The sequence below is a fragment of the Canis lupus genome, chromosome 36 (genome assembly GCF_003254725.2).
Source record: "Canis lupus dingo isolate Sandy chromosome 36, ASM325472v2, whole genome shotgun sequence".
Lineage (NCBI taxonomy): Eukaryota > Metazoa > Chordata > Mammalia > Carnivora > Canidae > Canis > Canis lupus.
The window spans coordinates 6891597-6909009 of record NC_064278.1 but is presented as its reverse complement, the minus strand read 5'-3'; the positions used below and the strand labels follow the sequence as shown (position 1 = coordinate 6909009).

General features: G+C 38.6%; 1 protein-coding gene across 9 annotated transcripts in view; it reads right to left on the bottom strand.

Moving 5' to 3' along the window:
• The window catches only part of TANK (TRAF family member associated NFKB activator), a 94662-nt gene that overhangs the window by 71983 nt on the left and 5266 nt on the right, over positions 1 to 17413 (bottom strand). For 2 of the 9 annotated variants that reach the window (XM_025471071.3, XM_035696834.2), the window contains exon 1: positions 4837 to 4996. The exons of 2 other annotated variants lie outside the window; for them this stretch is intronic. Coding sequence is in view for 3 of the 7 variants with exons in the window: in XM_025471070.3 (XP_025326855.1) it covers positions 3885 to 4084 (200 nt within the window). In the remaining 4 variants the exon portion in view is untranslated. Of the gene's footprint in view, positions 1 to 3884; positions 4205 to 4359; positions 4481 to 4836; positions 4997 to 17413 lie in introns of those variants that run through there. 5 more of the 9 variants (XM_035696827.2, XR_003145506.3, XM_025471070.3 and 2 more) reach the window with 5 other exon arrangements.

The window sequence follows — 17413 nt, the reverse complement described above, 5'->3', positions numbered from 1 at the left end:
AGGAAGGAAGGAAGGAAGGAAGGAAGGAAGGGAGGGAGGGAGGGAGGGAGGGAGGAAGGAAGGGAAGGAAAGGAAGGAAAGGAAGGAAGAAAAGAATCCCTTAGGAAACGTTTTTCTTGGTTACACAACAATCTAAATACATTCAACACCACAAAACTGTACACTTCAAAATGGTTATGATGGTATTTCGCACTTTATGTTTTACCATAATTTTAAGATGTTTTTATAGACTAGGGATTGAAAAACTATAATATATGTACTACATATGTCCAAAGGCTTGTTTTCAGTTACAAAGGACCTGGTACCACTGCCTTTTCTGTTCTTCCTCAACTATTCTAAAGAGTGTCAAATATTGCATCTAGTTCAAAAGACTCTAATTAGCCAGCCAGCCACAAGGCAGTTCATTTAATATTCTCTGCTATCCTTTTTTGAAGATGACTTAGAATCTTGGTCCCAGACTATAAAGAGATTTTTGTTACCTATTCTAACTATTAACTTTGCCCAGGACTGAAAACCACAGTAGCAAGGAGATGGGGGGAAGGTGAATGGCAGCCACAACATAAATCCTACAGGAATTAGACACCAAAACTTGGCCTGACCTAATGAAACACAAAGTAGGTGAAATTAAACAGTAATACACATGCTTAAAAAGTGTAAGGAAATAAAAAACCAAACAGTAGTAACAGCTTATCAGTTAACACATCATGTCAGAATAGTTAGAATAGTGAAGTTTTACATCAAAAGCTATTTTTATTTACCATTTACTTTTGGATAGTGAGCATGGCTTTTAAAAACATGCAACGTCTTTTGTTGTTATAGAGCACACTCCTACTGTATGCCAATAATTATTTTTTTTAGATTGATACTTGATTAAAATACTCAAATATGCAGGCATTCACATAATGTTTTGAAGTCCTCGAAAGTTCACAGGTGTATACTGCTAAGTTATATTACCTGCTTATGGTCATATTCTTGAAAGTGATCAAAAGTGTCTGAAATAATCATTTATAAAAGGTAATAACTCTACCAAAGAGTACACATTATCCAATATTAACTATTAGCAAATTATAGGTTAGTAAAAAGGTGGTCTTTGGTTAAGTGGCTTGTATTTATTAAAAGCTAGCCCTGTTCTATGTGTGTGCACATGTCACACACATATCTACTGTGCTAATAATTTTCACTTCATGTTAAATAAGTACAGGCTGGCTAGGCTTATGTATTTTTTTCACCTACTCATTTTGAAACCCTCCAAACGGGATTTGGCTACAGTTGAATGTTAGCTTGGTTATTACCTCTAAAGAAAAAACTTTCCCAACAAAATTGGGAAGTTAATGACAACAAAGTGAAATTAATGCTTTCTCAGTTGAGTGTCATTCCTGGTTTCCTTCATGGCAGAGAACTTGTCCACGCTGATGTAACACCCTTTACTTTACAGTATAACTGGAGTAGAGGAAAAGAAAGAACAGCAATACATTTTACTATCGGCTTCAGCCTACCTATAGTATCTTCTCTGACCACGGAAAAATAGTGGGAGGAGGAGAAAGGAAGAAAGAAATGACCAGGATCAACACAGAAGTTCTTTGTTTTCAACATAAATTTAAACTCTTTCATTTATTTGGATTTACTCAGAGGAGTTTTTGTTTGCTTGCTTTTTGTAAGTTCTGAGGCTTTTTGTTGAATATTGTTGCTATTTTCAGGCGAACAGGGTTTCATGAGTGAATTCTTTCAAACCTTCAAAGAATAGGGAGCGATTATGCTGTTTAACTACTTCAGTGCAGAGAATAAAAGAATTCTCAGTTCCTTTTAGTCAATCATCATACCTCTAACATCAAACTTTGGCAAAGATAACATAGAAAAAGATGACTACAGATGATATCCAATTACTGATTTTAAGTAAAAATGTTACCAAAAAGAAACCTACATGCTTAAATATTACACCATGACCAAATGTAAGGTTGGTTCACAAACTGGAATTCAACTAAAATAACCCATCAACCTAACAGGTCAAAGAAAAGCACACACACAATAGGTCATGACAGATGCCAAAAGCCATATGATAAAATTCAACTTCCATTCCTAATAAAAATGTTTAGTTAAGTAGTAATGAAAAGACACCATCTTAAGAAATATATAGACCAAATGAACACTCAATCTCTATTATTCAAAATTGTTCTCAATATGCCAGCCAGTGTAAACAGACACATACATACAACTGCAGTCTAAAATCCATTCTCTGTGGGGCACATGGTTAACCATCTGACTCTTGATTTCGGCTCAGGTCATGATCCCAGAGTCATGAAATCAAGCCCCACTTCAGGCTCTGAGCTGAGCATGGAACCTTCTTAAGAGTTTCTCTCTCTCTCTCTCTCTTTCTCCCCCTTTGCCCCCTCCCACCTTGCTTCTCTCTAAAAAAAAAATAAAGTCTGTTCTCTGTAAAAATCCTAGTAAGCTAGAAATATTAAAGACATTTCCTTGATAAATAGAATTTACTGGAAATTAATAGTAAACCCCATATTTAATGATGACATACTAAAAACAAACTAAGAAAAAATACATGGATAGCCAGAATCATTGTTGTTACATATCACTGTGCTGGACAAGCCAGCAATTCATTAATCCAAAGAAAAGTATAAGTAGAGAAAAGATTACATTTAGATAACTTTTCCTAGAAAATTCAAGGGAAAGTTGGTCAGATATAGAATCAATCACTCATCTACATACTAGCCACAAAATATTAGTTAATAGCTAAAACCTCAAAAAAGGATTATTTTAATGAAACATGAACAGTTCAAATTTTTCATCAAAAAGAATGCAAGAACATTCAAGAAAATTTTGAAAAAGATAAATGAAGGATTTGCTTTACGAATTACTAAAAAGTGCCATAATCAGGAGATTGGTATTTGTATGTGAAGAGATGAATTGTACAAAGCAGCAGAATAATAATAAAAAAGACCCGTGTGTAAATGGAAATTTATTATACTAAGTAGTATTCTCGTCAGGAAGAATTGATTTCAACAAATGATTTCAGGAAAAACGGCTAAATCCCTACCTATATAATGTACAAAAATAATTTTCAGATATTTTAATGCATAAAGCGTAACAAAACTATGAAAGAATTAATAGACAATATAGGAAAGTATTTTAGTAATTTTTGAGTGGGAACTGCCTTCATAAGTGATAAAAAAAAAGCCTGGGCATTTTATTTATTTTTTTAAAGATTTTACTTATTTATTCACGAGAGAGAGAGAGAGAGAAAGAGAGAGAGAGAAGCAGGCTCCATGCAGGGAGCCTAACGTGGGACTCGATCCCAGGTCTCCAGGATCACGCCCTGGGCTGAAGGCGGCGCTAAACCGCTGAGCCACCTGGGCTGCCCAAGAACTGTCAGTCTTTGGGTTTAAAATGCCCAGGCTTGGGGCAGCCCAGGTGGCTCAGCGGTTTAGCGCGGCCTTCGGCCCAGGGCGTGATCCTGGAGATCCGGCATCGAGTCCCACATCGGACTCCCTGCATGGCGCCTGCTTCTCCCTCTGCCTGTGTCTCTGCCTCTGTGTCTCTCTCATGAGTAAATAAAAATAAAATCCTAAAAAAAAAAAAAAAAAAAGACTGACAGTTCTTGAAAATATCGGCTACATATTTCACAAAGAATTACTATATCTGTACGCTAATAAAATGTAATTTTGAAGAATCATGGACAAAATAAGAGATGGCCATTACGTTACAGCGCATCCTGTAGACAATCCCACGCGGACACGAAGGCTGAGCAGAGCTATGTATGGCAAGACTTCTACCACATATGCATATATTTTTTGTCTGCAAACGCAGAGAACAGAGTAGTAGGCATGTATACTCTCGCTTTCCCAGGGAAACGAAGTAACACGTGCACGCACATGCGAGGGGTGCAAGGTCTTGGAGCGCCGCAACTGGGTGGAGAACTGAGAAGAAAAGTTTCTTTTTCTTCACAAATTGTTGGCTTTACACACGGCGCTGTCATTTCGGGGTCTTCCTCGCCTCCCAGACGGTGAAGCAGTACTTTTTCAGTCGAATACGGCGCTTGCTCCTCTGCTACCCTCGTTTGACACGTGTGCATTCCACGTCGGGAAGGAGCCAGATCGCGGCTTTCTGGTCCACCTTCAGGGCACCTCACTTGCGTAGCTCCCGCCGCCCCTCGGGGCCGCCCGTCAGAAGCCTCGCGGACAGAGACGCGGGGCACCTGGGCGGGCCGGGCCGGGGCGGGCCGGGGCGCTCCGGCTGCTCACGCACGGCGTGACGCGGACACGCCCCCCCCGAGGGCCGGGTTGCTTCGCGCGACCTTCCTCCCCGCCCGACGCGGCTCCTCGGCTGCGGCCGCGGCCGAGACCCTACCTGCCGCCGGGGGCCCCGGGTCAGGCCGGCCCTCTCCGCGAGCCCCGGGGAAGTTACCCCACTCGTCCCCGACACGGCCGTGACGACAGCGCACAGGAAAGCAGAGAATTGGGCAACCGCCCTGGGAAGGACAGAAAGACCCACTTCAAAGTTTTCGAAAGAACAGCTTCCCGGAAGACAACCTTGCCCGCGGGGAGCCTGGACCCCGGGGCCAGGGCCGGGGGCTCTCCGTGCCGCACGTCGCAAGCCCCGCGTCCCCTCTGGGCGGCGGGCGGCGGGCCCGGAAAGCCCCTCCCGGGTCACCCGGGCGCTGCCCCTGCACAGCGTCCCTCCGCGCCCCGGACCCGTCGTCCCCGCAGCTCCTCGGCTGCCCACCCTGCGGCCCCGCGCCGCCCTCGCTCCCCCGCGCAGCCTCCCCGCCGCCGCGCTCCACGGCTTCCCACACAGACCAGCTCGTCCGCGGACTTTCCTACTCACAGTTCAGGGAGCCCGCGCCCGTCCCTCACGCCCCGGAGCCGCGGCGCCGGCCGAGGGAGGCGACCGGAAGTTGCTTTCCGTTCCAGTTCAGAGGGCAGCGCCTGCGCGCGGAGCTTTTAACCCTTCGCCCTCCACCCGCCAGGCCAGGCCGGACCCCTCCCGGCCCACCCCACCGCGCCCCGCCCACCGCGCCCGGCCCCGCCCACCGCGCCCGGCCCCGCCCAGGCCCCGCCCAGGCCCCGCCCCGCCTCTGGGGGCAAAGGACAGCCCCAGACGGTCCTCAATGTCAAGGTTAAAGGTCACCTGAGGGCCGTGGCTAGATTTTTCCTAAATAGAAAATAGCCGGGTCTAACATGACCCTGGGGGTTAGCGCGAAGAAGAATCATCTGAGACCCTTGTTAGAGATGTAGATTTACCAGTCCACCCCTACAGATCTTCGAGTTCAGAGCCACTGGGGTGAAGCCTGGAACCTGCCTTTTTGTCGGATCCTCACGTGACTGTGATTAAGGTGATGAAAGCCCACACGGAGACGCACTACACAACCGGCCCCAAACACACACACACACACACACTCATTTGGTTTTCCCCAGCTGTAACACCTTTCACTAAATGTACTTCCTAAAGTTGGATGGTTGCTAAAGACAAGTAGACCTTTACAGAAAATTCTCATGAACTAAAGACTTCCCCATCATTCCATTTCCTAGCCAAGCTTCAGTATTCTCCAAGATAGAAATTTTAGATACCTTTAGAAGTGTTTGAACTCTCAGGTTTAGCTCTGTTACCTACTGGCTCAGCCAGGTTCCTTAACCTAATGAACCTTAACTTTTTATCTGACAATTGGAGACAGTGATAACCTACTTCACAGGATGAATGATTGTGAGGATCAATCCAATAATGTAAACAAAAGCACATGGCAAATTTTAGAATGCTCTTCAAATGAAAGGTATTGTCCAGAGTCGCTCATGTCAGGCTGGCTCTTTGGCACATCAAGATCTGCCCTTGGATTCCTTGGACTAACACAGAACAGTCAAATCCACTGCACATGTGGAAACTTCCTGAGAGCTCTGAAGTCTAGAACTTTCAACGTTGACTGGAGCATGATTACATCTGGCTGAATGCATGTAGCACTCTCAGAAGCTTTAGGAATGAGCTATTTTACTTATTTAACTTAAAAATATTTTAGAGATCTCACCGCTTTTGCACATATCTGACATGGGATGATGGTGTTTGAAAAAGACCTCATCACCAAGCACAAGAGTACTAAGGACATTGAAGTAATAGTTTGATAGCCCTGATTAAAATGACCTTGAATGCTGTGTGTTGTTATCAGGCACAGCCTGCTAGATAGCTTTATATCCACAGACTTTATATCCACAGCTTTATATCATAGCTTCATATCCACAGACTTGACAAAATTTCTAAAGTTGAGGACTTTCTTTTCCTGGTGATCTTGGCCAAGCCATGTCTGAATAAGTCTTCAGCCAATGATTCTTTCTTCATCCTGAAAGATTCAAGCCTAGCTCTGGAATTCTTAGGCTCCCTTTTTTCTATCTAGAGTCATATAGTCCCATATAATTTAGAAGCTGCTATCCTCTCAGGGGAGCCCAGCATTTTGCTCTTTCTGGAATTGTATTTTTTTCTCTGTTAGAGCAGGAGGATCAGGTTCTGGTTGCCACACTTTTTCCTTACACTTCTGAACCATGGGTGTTTGTACTTCTTCCCTTAGGCCTGTAAATCCAAGGATTTAGGGCAGCCCAGGTGGTTCAGCGGTTTAGCGCCCCCTTCAGCCCAGACCATGATCTTGGAGACCCGGGATCGAGTCCCATGTCGGGCTCCCTACGTGGAGCCTGCTTCTTCCTCTGCCTGTGTCTCTGCCTCTCTCTCTCTCTCTGTATGTCTCTCATGAATAAATAAAAAAATAAAACCTTTAAAAAAGAAAGAAGAAAGAAAGAAAGAAAGAAAGAAAGAAAGAAAGAAAGAAAAAGAAAAAGAAAGAAAGAAAGAAGAAAGAAAGAGAAAACTCAAGGGACACTTGGGTGGCTCAGTGGTTGAGTGTCTGCCTTCGGCTCAGGGCGTGATTCCGGATTCCCGGGTTCAAGTCCCACATCGAGCTCCTTGCATGGAGCCTGCTTCTCCCTCTGCCTGTGTCTTTGCCTCTCTCTGTGTCTCTCATGAATAGGTAAATAAATAAAATCTTTTTAAAAAATCCAAGGATTTGAAAATCTACCAAGTTATAGTACATTTTTAAATATTGGGCTTACTTTTAAAAGTCAAAGCCAAAGCATATTGCAATAACTGTTTAAATAAATAGAAACTTCTCGTATATAATGTTGTAATCAGTTGAACAGTTTCTTGTAATGAGTTAAGTATGACATTAAAGTACTGTTTTCTTTAAGAATTTATTTTTTTATAGCAGTTTTAGGTTTACAGCAAAATTGAGTGGGAAGTACAGAGACTTCCCATATATTCCCTGTCCCAACATAGGCAGAAACCTCTTCCATTATCAACATCTCCCACCAGAGTGGTACCTTTGTCACAACTACTAAATCTACATGAACATAACATTGTCTCCAAAGTCCATAGTTTACTTTAGGGTTCATCTTTGGTGTGTACATTCTATGAGTTTGGACAGGTATATAATGACATGTATCCATCATTGTAGTATCATACTATACTAGACTAGTTTCACTACTCCTCCAAAATCTTCTGTGCTTTACCTATTCATCCCTCCCATTCTCAATACCTGGTAACAACTGATCTTTTTACTGTCTCCATAGTTTTGCCTTTTCCAGAAAGTCATACAGTTGGACTCATGTAGTATGTAGACTTTTCAGAGTGACTTTTTTCACTTAGTATTATACATTTCAGTTTCCTCCAGGTCTTTTTATGGCTTGGTCGGTTATTTCTTTTTAGCACTGAATATTATTATATTGTCTGGTTGGACCACAGTTTATCCATTCATCTCCTGAAGGACATCTTGGTTGATTCCAGTTTTTTAGCAATTATAAATAAAGCTGCTATAACATTAATGTGCAGGTTTTTGCATGGTCATAAGTTTGCAACTCCTTTGGGTTAAAAAAAAAAAAATATATATATATAGTATGTTTAGGTTTGACAGAAGCTGTTATCTTCTTAAGTGACTGTACCATTTTGTATGCCCATTAGCAATGAATGAGAGTTCCTGTGGCTCCACATTCTTGCCAGCATTTGGTGTTGTCAATGTTGTAGATTTTGGCCATTCTAACAGGCATGTTTCATTGTTTTAATTTTCACTTCCCTGATGACATATACTGTGGAGCATCTTTTCATGTGATTATTTGCCATCTATATATATTCTCTGGTGAGATATCTGTTAAGATCTTTAGTCCACTTAAATTTGGATTCTTTGATTTCTTGTTACTGAGATTTAAGAGTTCTTTGAGTATTTTGGCTAACAGTCCTTTATCAGATGTATCTTTTGCAAATATTTTCTCCCAGTTTGTGGGTAATCTTTTCATTCTTGACAGTGTCTTTTGCAGAGCAGAATTTTTTTTTTTAATGAAGTCTAAGTCCAACTCACCCAAGTTTTAAGCAAATTGAGAGAGGTGCTTTGATGATTTCTGATTGAAATAGTGGAATTTAATAATACACTCAGAATAAAAAACTAAATGCATAAACATTTTGAATGTGGATGTTAAAAGCTTTGAATAAGGAATAAAAAATTAAGCATACACATTTCTTAAGTATATACTTTTCTCTCATTTCAATTTCATGATGTTGTACTCATAAAGAGAAATGGCTTCACATTTATCCAGTGTGTGAAACATGGATGAATACTGGTGTAAATACATGAAGTTTAGGCTAAGATAATGTCAAACATTTTCCTTTCTCTATAATGATGATACATTTTTTTTTAGAATTGACATACAGTATGTTTTACTAAGGTTAGGAATTAAGTTGAAACATTTATTTATTAGTCCTTTAAAAGAATGACATAATTTCACTTCAATTTTCCTTTACTCATATTTATATACCTTAGGTTAGCAAGCAGTACTATGAGTTAGAAGGGGATGTAAATGAGAACTACAGGCTCATTAAAAATATTTTAGGTTCTATTTTCAAAACTGCTTAATATTTTATTGAGAGTTCTGAATATAAATCTCAAGACGCAGAAAGCTGCCAGTATAAACACTTACTACAACTTGGAATGTCAGGTATGCATCAATGATCTCAGTCAAATCTTTGATGTGAAGTATCACTATTAATAGAATCTGGTTGACTTCCGATTTAGGATGACATCTGGACTAGCTGTTTGTGTTTCAGACTCTAAATTAAATGTCTAATAAAAAATCAGAAAAATATGAGAACTCATAATAGCATCGAAAGGAAGAATTGATGGCCAGCTCCAGCATGTATGGCTGAGCAGGCTGTGCCCTATACAGAGCACCCAGCTGACAGGGTTGGTCACCAAGCTTTGCCCTCGTGGGCTTGCCAAGCTTTGCCCTCGTGGGCTTGAGTCTTCCACAAAGGAGCGCCTTTTTCTAAGTCAGAAGAAAAGCATCAGAGGAGTAGCTATAACCCTGCTGACAAGCATCCATGTGACAAAATTTAACAGAATTTCCAATTATTTCCAAGAATGGTGGGGCAGAAATGGGCGTAACCCTTGTTGCTTGAGAATGAGGAAATCTGCTTGCCTGAAGAATAGTAATAAAACTATCTGCCTCATGGCACCTGCTAGTAAATTGGGCAGTAACCCCACTACTATGCGTGACCTGCACATAGTATTTGACACCTCCTTGCCCAATGTCCCCCATTAGTATTTCTATTATCGTTTTTGGAGCTGTGGTTTGGAGTATGCCAATATAGTCCCAATGGAAGTGGATAAATGTGACATTCTATATTTGAGGATATGTGAGGCCAATAATGAAAGGGGATAAGCAGACAAAGCTGTGTGTTCGACTATCTCTGAGACTTTGATTTTTCATATATAGATCCTATCAAGGCCCAGGGTGGGATCCTGGAGTCCCGGGATGGAGTCCCACATCGGGCTCCTTGCATGGAGCCTGCTTCTCTCTTTGCCTCTTACTCTCTCTGTGTCTCTCATGAATAAATAAATAAAATCTTAAAAAAAATACCTATGGTGACAAAATTAATAAATGTAAGCTTCAGGCCAAAAATGTCCCTGCGACCTATGCATGTCTACTTGTCTCTCAGCTCCATATCTGTGCTGAAGAACTAGTTAAAATCAAGTAGATAATGTAAAGAACCAAGGAAAATCCATACATCTGGTTAGTAAGGCTACAGGATGCTTGGAATGAGAAAATACAAGACAAAGCATCCCTTTGAATAGGTTATATTGCATAAAGAAAGAAAACAGAGTTCTCAAAATACAGAGAAAATGAACACTTTGGAAAATGGTTTATCAGAAGCATAAGTAAATGGGGAAAATCTACTTTGCATTTTCTATGAAAAAAGAGGTATCATATTAGATAAGATATTAGGCTAAGAAAAAGAAGGATCTAGTTAAGAGGCAGGGAGAAATAAAAATAAAGTTGGATAAATTAAGGTTGTAAGGGCATAAAACATGCAATGGCAAAATTAAAATATTATTTGAATGTAATCAAGGATGGAAACAATACATCAGAATTTTCAATCAATGATTAGAACAAAAGCTTGAAAAACTTTCTCAAATGATAATGGAAAGGACAAATAGAAGAAAACCATGAAATGGGATAGTGGGAAGAAAGTGCTCCAGCTTCTTCCTGAAGAAGACATCAGAGTAAATAGAACAGAAATAGCAACAAAAGATACATCAGAAGATATATCCAAAGTAAGTGAAGATGGAAAGGACTCAATAAGTTGAAATGTATTAATGAAAAGAGATCAAACACTTTGACATATCCTGATAAAGATTTTGGTATTAAATGCTTTTTCAATGTATTTATTTATTCAGCAAATATTTTTTGAGTGCTTGCTATGTCTTAACAGTTAGGGATACTAAGATGACCAAGACATAGTACTACATTAAAAGAACTCAGTGTCTTGTGGATCACATATAGAGAAGAAGCAGGCAATTGCTACACAATCTGATATTATAGGATGCTTTGAAAATACCCTGGAGAAGCCTGAGTCCAGGCTTCAGAGGGTACGGGAAGTTTTCCTATATCTAAGGTTGGGGGAAAATTAATAAGAATACAGGAAGAAAAGAATAAATTACTTGCAAAGAATGAAAAATAGACTATCTTCAACAATAAACTTCAGGAGCTGATTAGAATAACATCTACAATTGCATGGAAAAGTTTTAACTTACAAAGTCTATACCCATCCAAGTTATCATTCATATAGGAAATGAAAACAAAGATATTCTTTGATACCTCAAGGTTCAGAAATATACCACCCATTTCCTGAAACAGTTGAAGGTATACTTCAGTTAGTCAGAAGGGAATCAAATTTTTCAAAAAAGGAAGGGTAAAATTTTAAGATAAAAGAAATATTTGTAAATATTGGAAATAACTGTGGGATTAAGTAAAAATTTGTAGCAAATATAATGAGGCGTTAAAAGTAATTTTGAAGATATAAGGTACAAGTGTAAGTAAATAATTTGTTAATAATATAGTCTAAAATTCCTGTTTATAGCAACCAAAAATCAAGTGGGTAGAAGAGAGGTGGCAGGAAGTGAAAAGGTCTAATTAACTAATTTTCTTATCTTCTATTTATAAAAATAAGGATATGATAGATAAGATGTCATTTTAATTATGATAATTGGATACCTATTATTTTAGGGTTTTTTAAATGTGAAGGTAAATAACTACAAGTAGAATTCAAAATTGTATGTTTATTTTTTCACATTAATAGAAGATAAGAAAACATTGCCCCATATAATAAAGATATAAAACTCTTACTTCCTGACATTCAGTCACCCAATAAGGTAACTCATGTGAGTACTCTTTTGCAACATTTCTTGCATGCATATACTTTCTGTCCTCATTGTTACACGGTGTCTTCATTGCCATTCTCTGTCCTTCTTGCCAGCCATTATTCAAGCCATCATCGATTCTTATGTACCATACTAGCCTCCTAACTGTTCTCCTCACTTTTTCTCTTGTCAAATTCTTTTTTTAAAGTTTTTTATTTTTTATTTATTTATGATAGTCACAGAGAGAGAGAGAGAGAGAGAGGCAGAGACACAGCCAGAGGGAGAAGCAGGCTCCATGCACCGGGAGCCCGACGTGGGACTCCATCCCAGGTCTCCAGGATCGCGCCCTGGGCCAAAGGCAGGCGCCAAACCGCTGCGCCACCCAGGGATCCCTCTTGTCAAATTTTAAATGTTATACTCAATGCAATAGTAAGATAGACTCAGATCTATCCAAAGCACATTATAATCAAATTATTGAAACAGTTGAAAGAATCTTGAAAGTAATAAAATAAAGATGACTCATTATGTACAAGAGATCCCCAGTAGGATTAACAACCAATTCCACTTTGAAATCATAGAGTCTAGAAGGCAGCAGAATGACATATGTAAAGTGCTTAAAAAAAAAAAAAGATTTCAATCAAGAATTCTCTATCTGGCAAAACTATTCTTCAAAAATGAAGAAAACATTAAGATGCTCTGAGGTAATCAGAAGGATTTCAGTGCTAGTAGATTTACTTACCCTATGAGAAATTATAAGGGAAGTCCTTTAGGGTCAGATAAAAGGCTACTAGACAGTAATTCAAAGCATTACAAAGAAAAAAATTGCTAAAGACAATTACATTGGTGAACATGAAAGCAAGCATGATTGCATTTGTTTGTAACTTCTCTTTTTGTTTCCTACATGATTTAAAAGCTTTAAAAAATTATAAACCTATATTAATGGGTACATAATCTATAAAGATAAAATCTGTGATTACAACAACATAAGGGAGGAACTAAGCTGTATAGTAAAGCTTTTGCATATTATTGAAGCTAAGTTGGATAGTTATAAATTTAAAGCTAAATTGGATGGTTATAAATTTAAATTGCTAATTATAATCCTCATGATAAGCTCTAAGACAGTATCTAAAAAATACATAAAATAAAATGACAAGGGAATATAATGGTACAAAGCAAAGAATCAATTAAACACAAAAGAAGGCATTAATGTGAGAAGTGAGGAACAGAAAAATGCTATAAGGCATACAGAAATCCAAGAACAAAATGGCAGAAGTAAGTCTTTCTTCATCAGTAATTTCTTTAAATATAAATAAATATAAATGAATTACCCTTTCTAATCAAAAGGCAAATCTTGGTAGAATGGGTAATATAACATGATCAAACTATATGCTTACTACAACAGACCTACTTTAGAACCAAAGACACAACTAAGTTGAAAGTAAAATAACGGAAAAATAATGGGTTCCATGCAGACAGTAACCCAAAGAAACATGGGGTGGTTATATTAACATCAGACAGAGTCTTCCCCAAAGATTGTATTTATTTATTTGAGAGAGAGAGAATGAGAGCAAAAGAGAGAGCATGAGTGGGGGGCAGTGGGACAGAGAGAGAGGAAGAAGTACACTTGCTGCTGATCAGGGAGCCTAACATGGGGCTCAATCCCATAACTCTGGGATCATGATGGGAGCCGAAGGCAGATGCTTAATCAACTGAGCTACCCAGGGGCCTACCAAAAACCTTACAAATCAAAACCCGTTACAAGAGGGTGCCTAGGTGGCTCAGTCAGTTAAGCATCTGCCTTGCTCAAGTCATGATCTCAGGATTCTGGAATTGGCCCCTCATGAGGCTCCCTGCTCAGTAGAGAGTCTGTTTCTCCCTCTCTCTCTGCCCCTCCCCCCATGCTCATGCTCTCTCTCGCCCAAATAAACAAAATCTTTTTAAAAAACTGCTACAAGAGACAAAGAAGGACATTAGATATTGACAAAAGAGTCAGTAATCAAAAAGATATAATAATTATACATATTTACACACCAAACAATAGATCCCTCAAATATATGAAGCAAATATTGATAGAATTGTGAAATAGTACTACAAGAACAGTTGGAGAATTTACTATACCACTTTTAATCATGAATAGAAAAACAGAAGATTGGGACGCCTGGGTGGCTCAGTGGTTGAGCGTCTGCCTTTGGCCCAGGGTGTGATCCTGGAGTCCCAGGATTGAGTCCCACGGGGCTTCCTGCCTGGAGCCTGCTTCTCCCTCTGCCTGTATCTCTGCCTCTCTATCTCTCATGAATAAATAAATAAAATCTTTAAAAAAAATAGAAGATTAAAAAAGATACAGAACTTGAATGATACTGAAATCAACTAGACCTAACACATATACAGACCATCTCACCCAACAACAGTAGAATATACATTCTTTTCAAGTATGTATGGAACCTTCTTCAGGATAGATCAAATGTTAGGCTACAAAAAGTCTCAATATATTTAAAAAGACTGAAGTCATACAAAGTATCTTTTCCAACCAAAATGAAATGAAGCTAGGGGTGCCTGGGTGGCTCAGTCACTTAAGAGTCTGCCTTCAGCTCAGGCCATGGTCTCAGGGTCCTGGGATTGAGCCCCCATCCCTGCTCCATGGGAGTCTGCTTTTCCTTTTACCACTCCCCCTGTTTGTGTTCTCTTTCTGTGTTGAGTAAATAAAAAAAAATATTTGTTTAAAGATTTCATTTATTTATTCATTAGAGACACAAAGAGAGAGAGAGGCGGAGACATGGGCAGAGGGATAAGTAGGCTCCATGCAGAAGCCCGATGTGGGACTTGATCCTGGGACTCCAGGATCACATCCTGGGCCAAAGGCAGGCGCTAAAACACTGAGCCACCCAGAGATACCCAATAAATAAAATATTTTAAAAACTGAAACCAAAAAAACAAAATAAAATGAAGCTAGACATGAGTAACAGAAGGAAAACTAGAAAATTCAAATATATGCAAATTAAGCAACACATTCTTAACTGATTAAAAGAGGAAATCACAAGGGAAATTAGATTTACTTAGAGATTAATGAAAACAAAACTGTACTATACCAAACCTTATCGGATGAGTGAAAGCAGTGCTCAGAAAGAAATTAATAGTAGTTAACATCTACATTAGAAAAGAAGAAAGGTATGAAGTCGATAACCTAACTTCTACTTCAAGAAATCAGAAAAACAAGAGCAAACTAAACCCAAAGCTGGCAGAATGAAGGAACTAATAAAGATTAGAGCAGAGATAAATGAAATAGAGAACGACAACAAAAAAATAGAATCAATGAAGTCTAAGTTCTGCAAAATTGACAAAACTTTTCTAGATTTATAAAAAACAAAGAAAAGAATAATAATAAATAACTAAAATCAGAAATGAAAGTGGGGACATTGACACCAATCAAATAGAAATAACATGGATTATAAGAAACCACTATGAACAATAATAGACCAACAAATAAAATAATCTAGCTAAGAAAGAGAAAATCTGAACAGATCCATAACAAATAAAGAGATTGAATCAGTAATCAGAAACCTCTCAAAAAAGAAGAATGCAGAGCCAGATGACTTCACTGGAGAATTCTATCAGACACTTAAAAAGAATTAGAACCAATCCTTCTCAAACTCATAGGAAAAATAGAGAAGGAAGAAATACTTCCTAACTCATTTTATAAAGCCAGCATTACTGTGATATCAAAGCCAGACAAAGACAACAGAAAAAAAAAAACCTAAAAACAAAAATTCTTTATGAATAAAGATTTAAAATTCCACAAAATGCTAGCAAACATAATCCAACAGCACATTAAAGAGATTATGCATCATGACCAAGTGTGATTTATCCCTGGACTGCAAGGATAGTTAAAGAAAAAAAATTATTCAGTGCAATACACCACTTTATGGAATAAAGGAAAAACAACTCACATGATTATCTCCATTGATGAAAAAAGGCATTTGACAAAACCCAACACCTTTTCATGATTAAAAAAAAAAACAAGACTTAGAAAACTGGAATAAAAGGGAACTTCCTCAACATGAAAAAGAGTATTTCTGAAAAACCTACAGCTAACGTCATACTCAGATTTCCCCCCTAAGATCAGGAACAGAAAAGGATGCATCCTTTCACCATTACTATTTAACATTGTCCTGAAAGTTTTAGCCAGAGTGATTAAACAAGAAAAAGAAACAAAAGGCATGTAAATATGAAAGAAATTAAAATAAGGGTGCCTGGGTGGCACAGTTGGTTGAGTGTCAGACTCCTGATTTTGGCTCAGGTCATGATCTCAGGACTGTAAGATCGAGCTCTGTATCAGGCTCCATGTTCAGCACAGAGTCTGCTTGAATTCTCTCTCCCTCTCCCTATCCCCTTCCCCCAGTGCTCTCTCTCTCTCTCTCAAATAAATAAATAATTTTTTTTAAGGAGAGAGGTAAAAATATTTATTTTTTATTTTTTTAATTTTTTTAAAGATTTTATTTATTTATTCATGAGAGACACAGAGAAAGAGAGAGAGAGGCAGAGACACAGACAGAGGGAGAAGCAGGCTCCATGCAGGGAGCCTGACGTGGGACTCGATCTCGGGTCCCCAGGATCAGGCCCTGGGCTGAAGGCAGTGCTAAACAGCTGAGCCACCTGGGCTCCCCTATTTCTTTTTTTTTTTTTAAAAGATTTTATTTTTAAGTAATCTCTACACCCAATATGGGGCTCAAACTCACAACCCCAAGATCAAGAGTTGCATGCTCCACTGACTGAGCCAGCCAGATGTGCTAGAGTAAAAATATTTCTATTTGCATATGACATTATCTTATATATAGAAAATCCCAAAGAATCCACAAGAAAGTTAGTAGAGCTAATAAATGAGTTTAGCAAAATGGCAGGATGCAAGAGCAATGTTCAAAAATCAGTTGTGTTTCTATTCATCATCAATGAACAATTAAAAAAGGAAATTAAGAAAATAATTCCATGTATTATACCACCTCCAAAATAAGAGATCTAGGAATAAGTTTAACCAAAGAGGGAAAACACTTGTTCATTGAAAACTATAAGACATTGCTGAAAGAAATGAGGAAAGACCTAAATAAATGGAAAGATATTGTGTTCTTGGTTTGAAAGAACTAATATTGTTAAGATGATGGTACTTCTCAACATGATCTACAGATTTAATGTGATCTATATCAAAATTCCAATTTTTTGGGGGGGGGTCAGAAATGTAAAAGCTGATCCTTAAATTCAGATGGAACTACAAGGGGGCCTTGTAGGTTGTAACCAAAGGAATACTGAAAAAGAAAAATAAAGTTGGAGGACTCATACTTTCCAATTTCAAAACTTACTACAAAACTCTGGTAATCAAAACAATGCTGTATTAACATAAGGATAGAAAATGTGATCAATGCACTAGAATTGAGAGTGAAGAATAAACCCATACATATTTGGTAAATTGATTTTTGACATGGTCACCAAGACTATTCAATGGAGAAAGAATAGTCTCTTTAACAAATGATGTTGGGACAACTTACAGCCATAGTCAAAAGAACGATTTGGACCCTTTCCCTAACATTATATACAAAAATTAACTCAAAATGGATCTAAATATAAGACCTAAACTCTAGAACTCTTAGATAAAAACATGAGGCAAATCATTATGACCTTGAAATTGGTGATAGA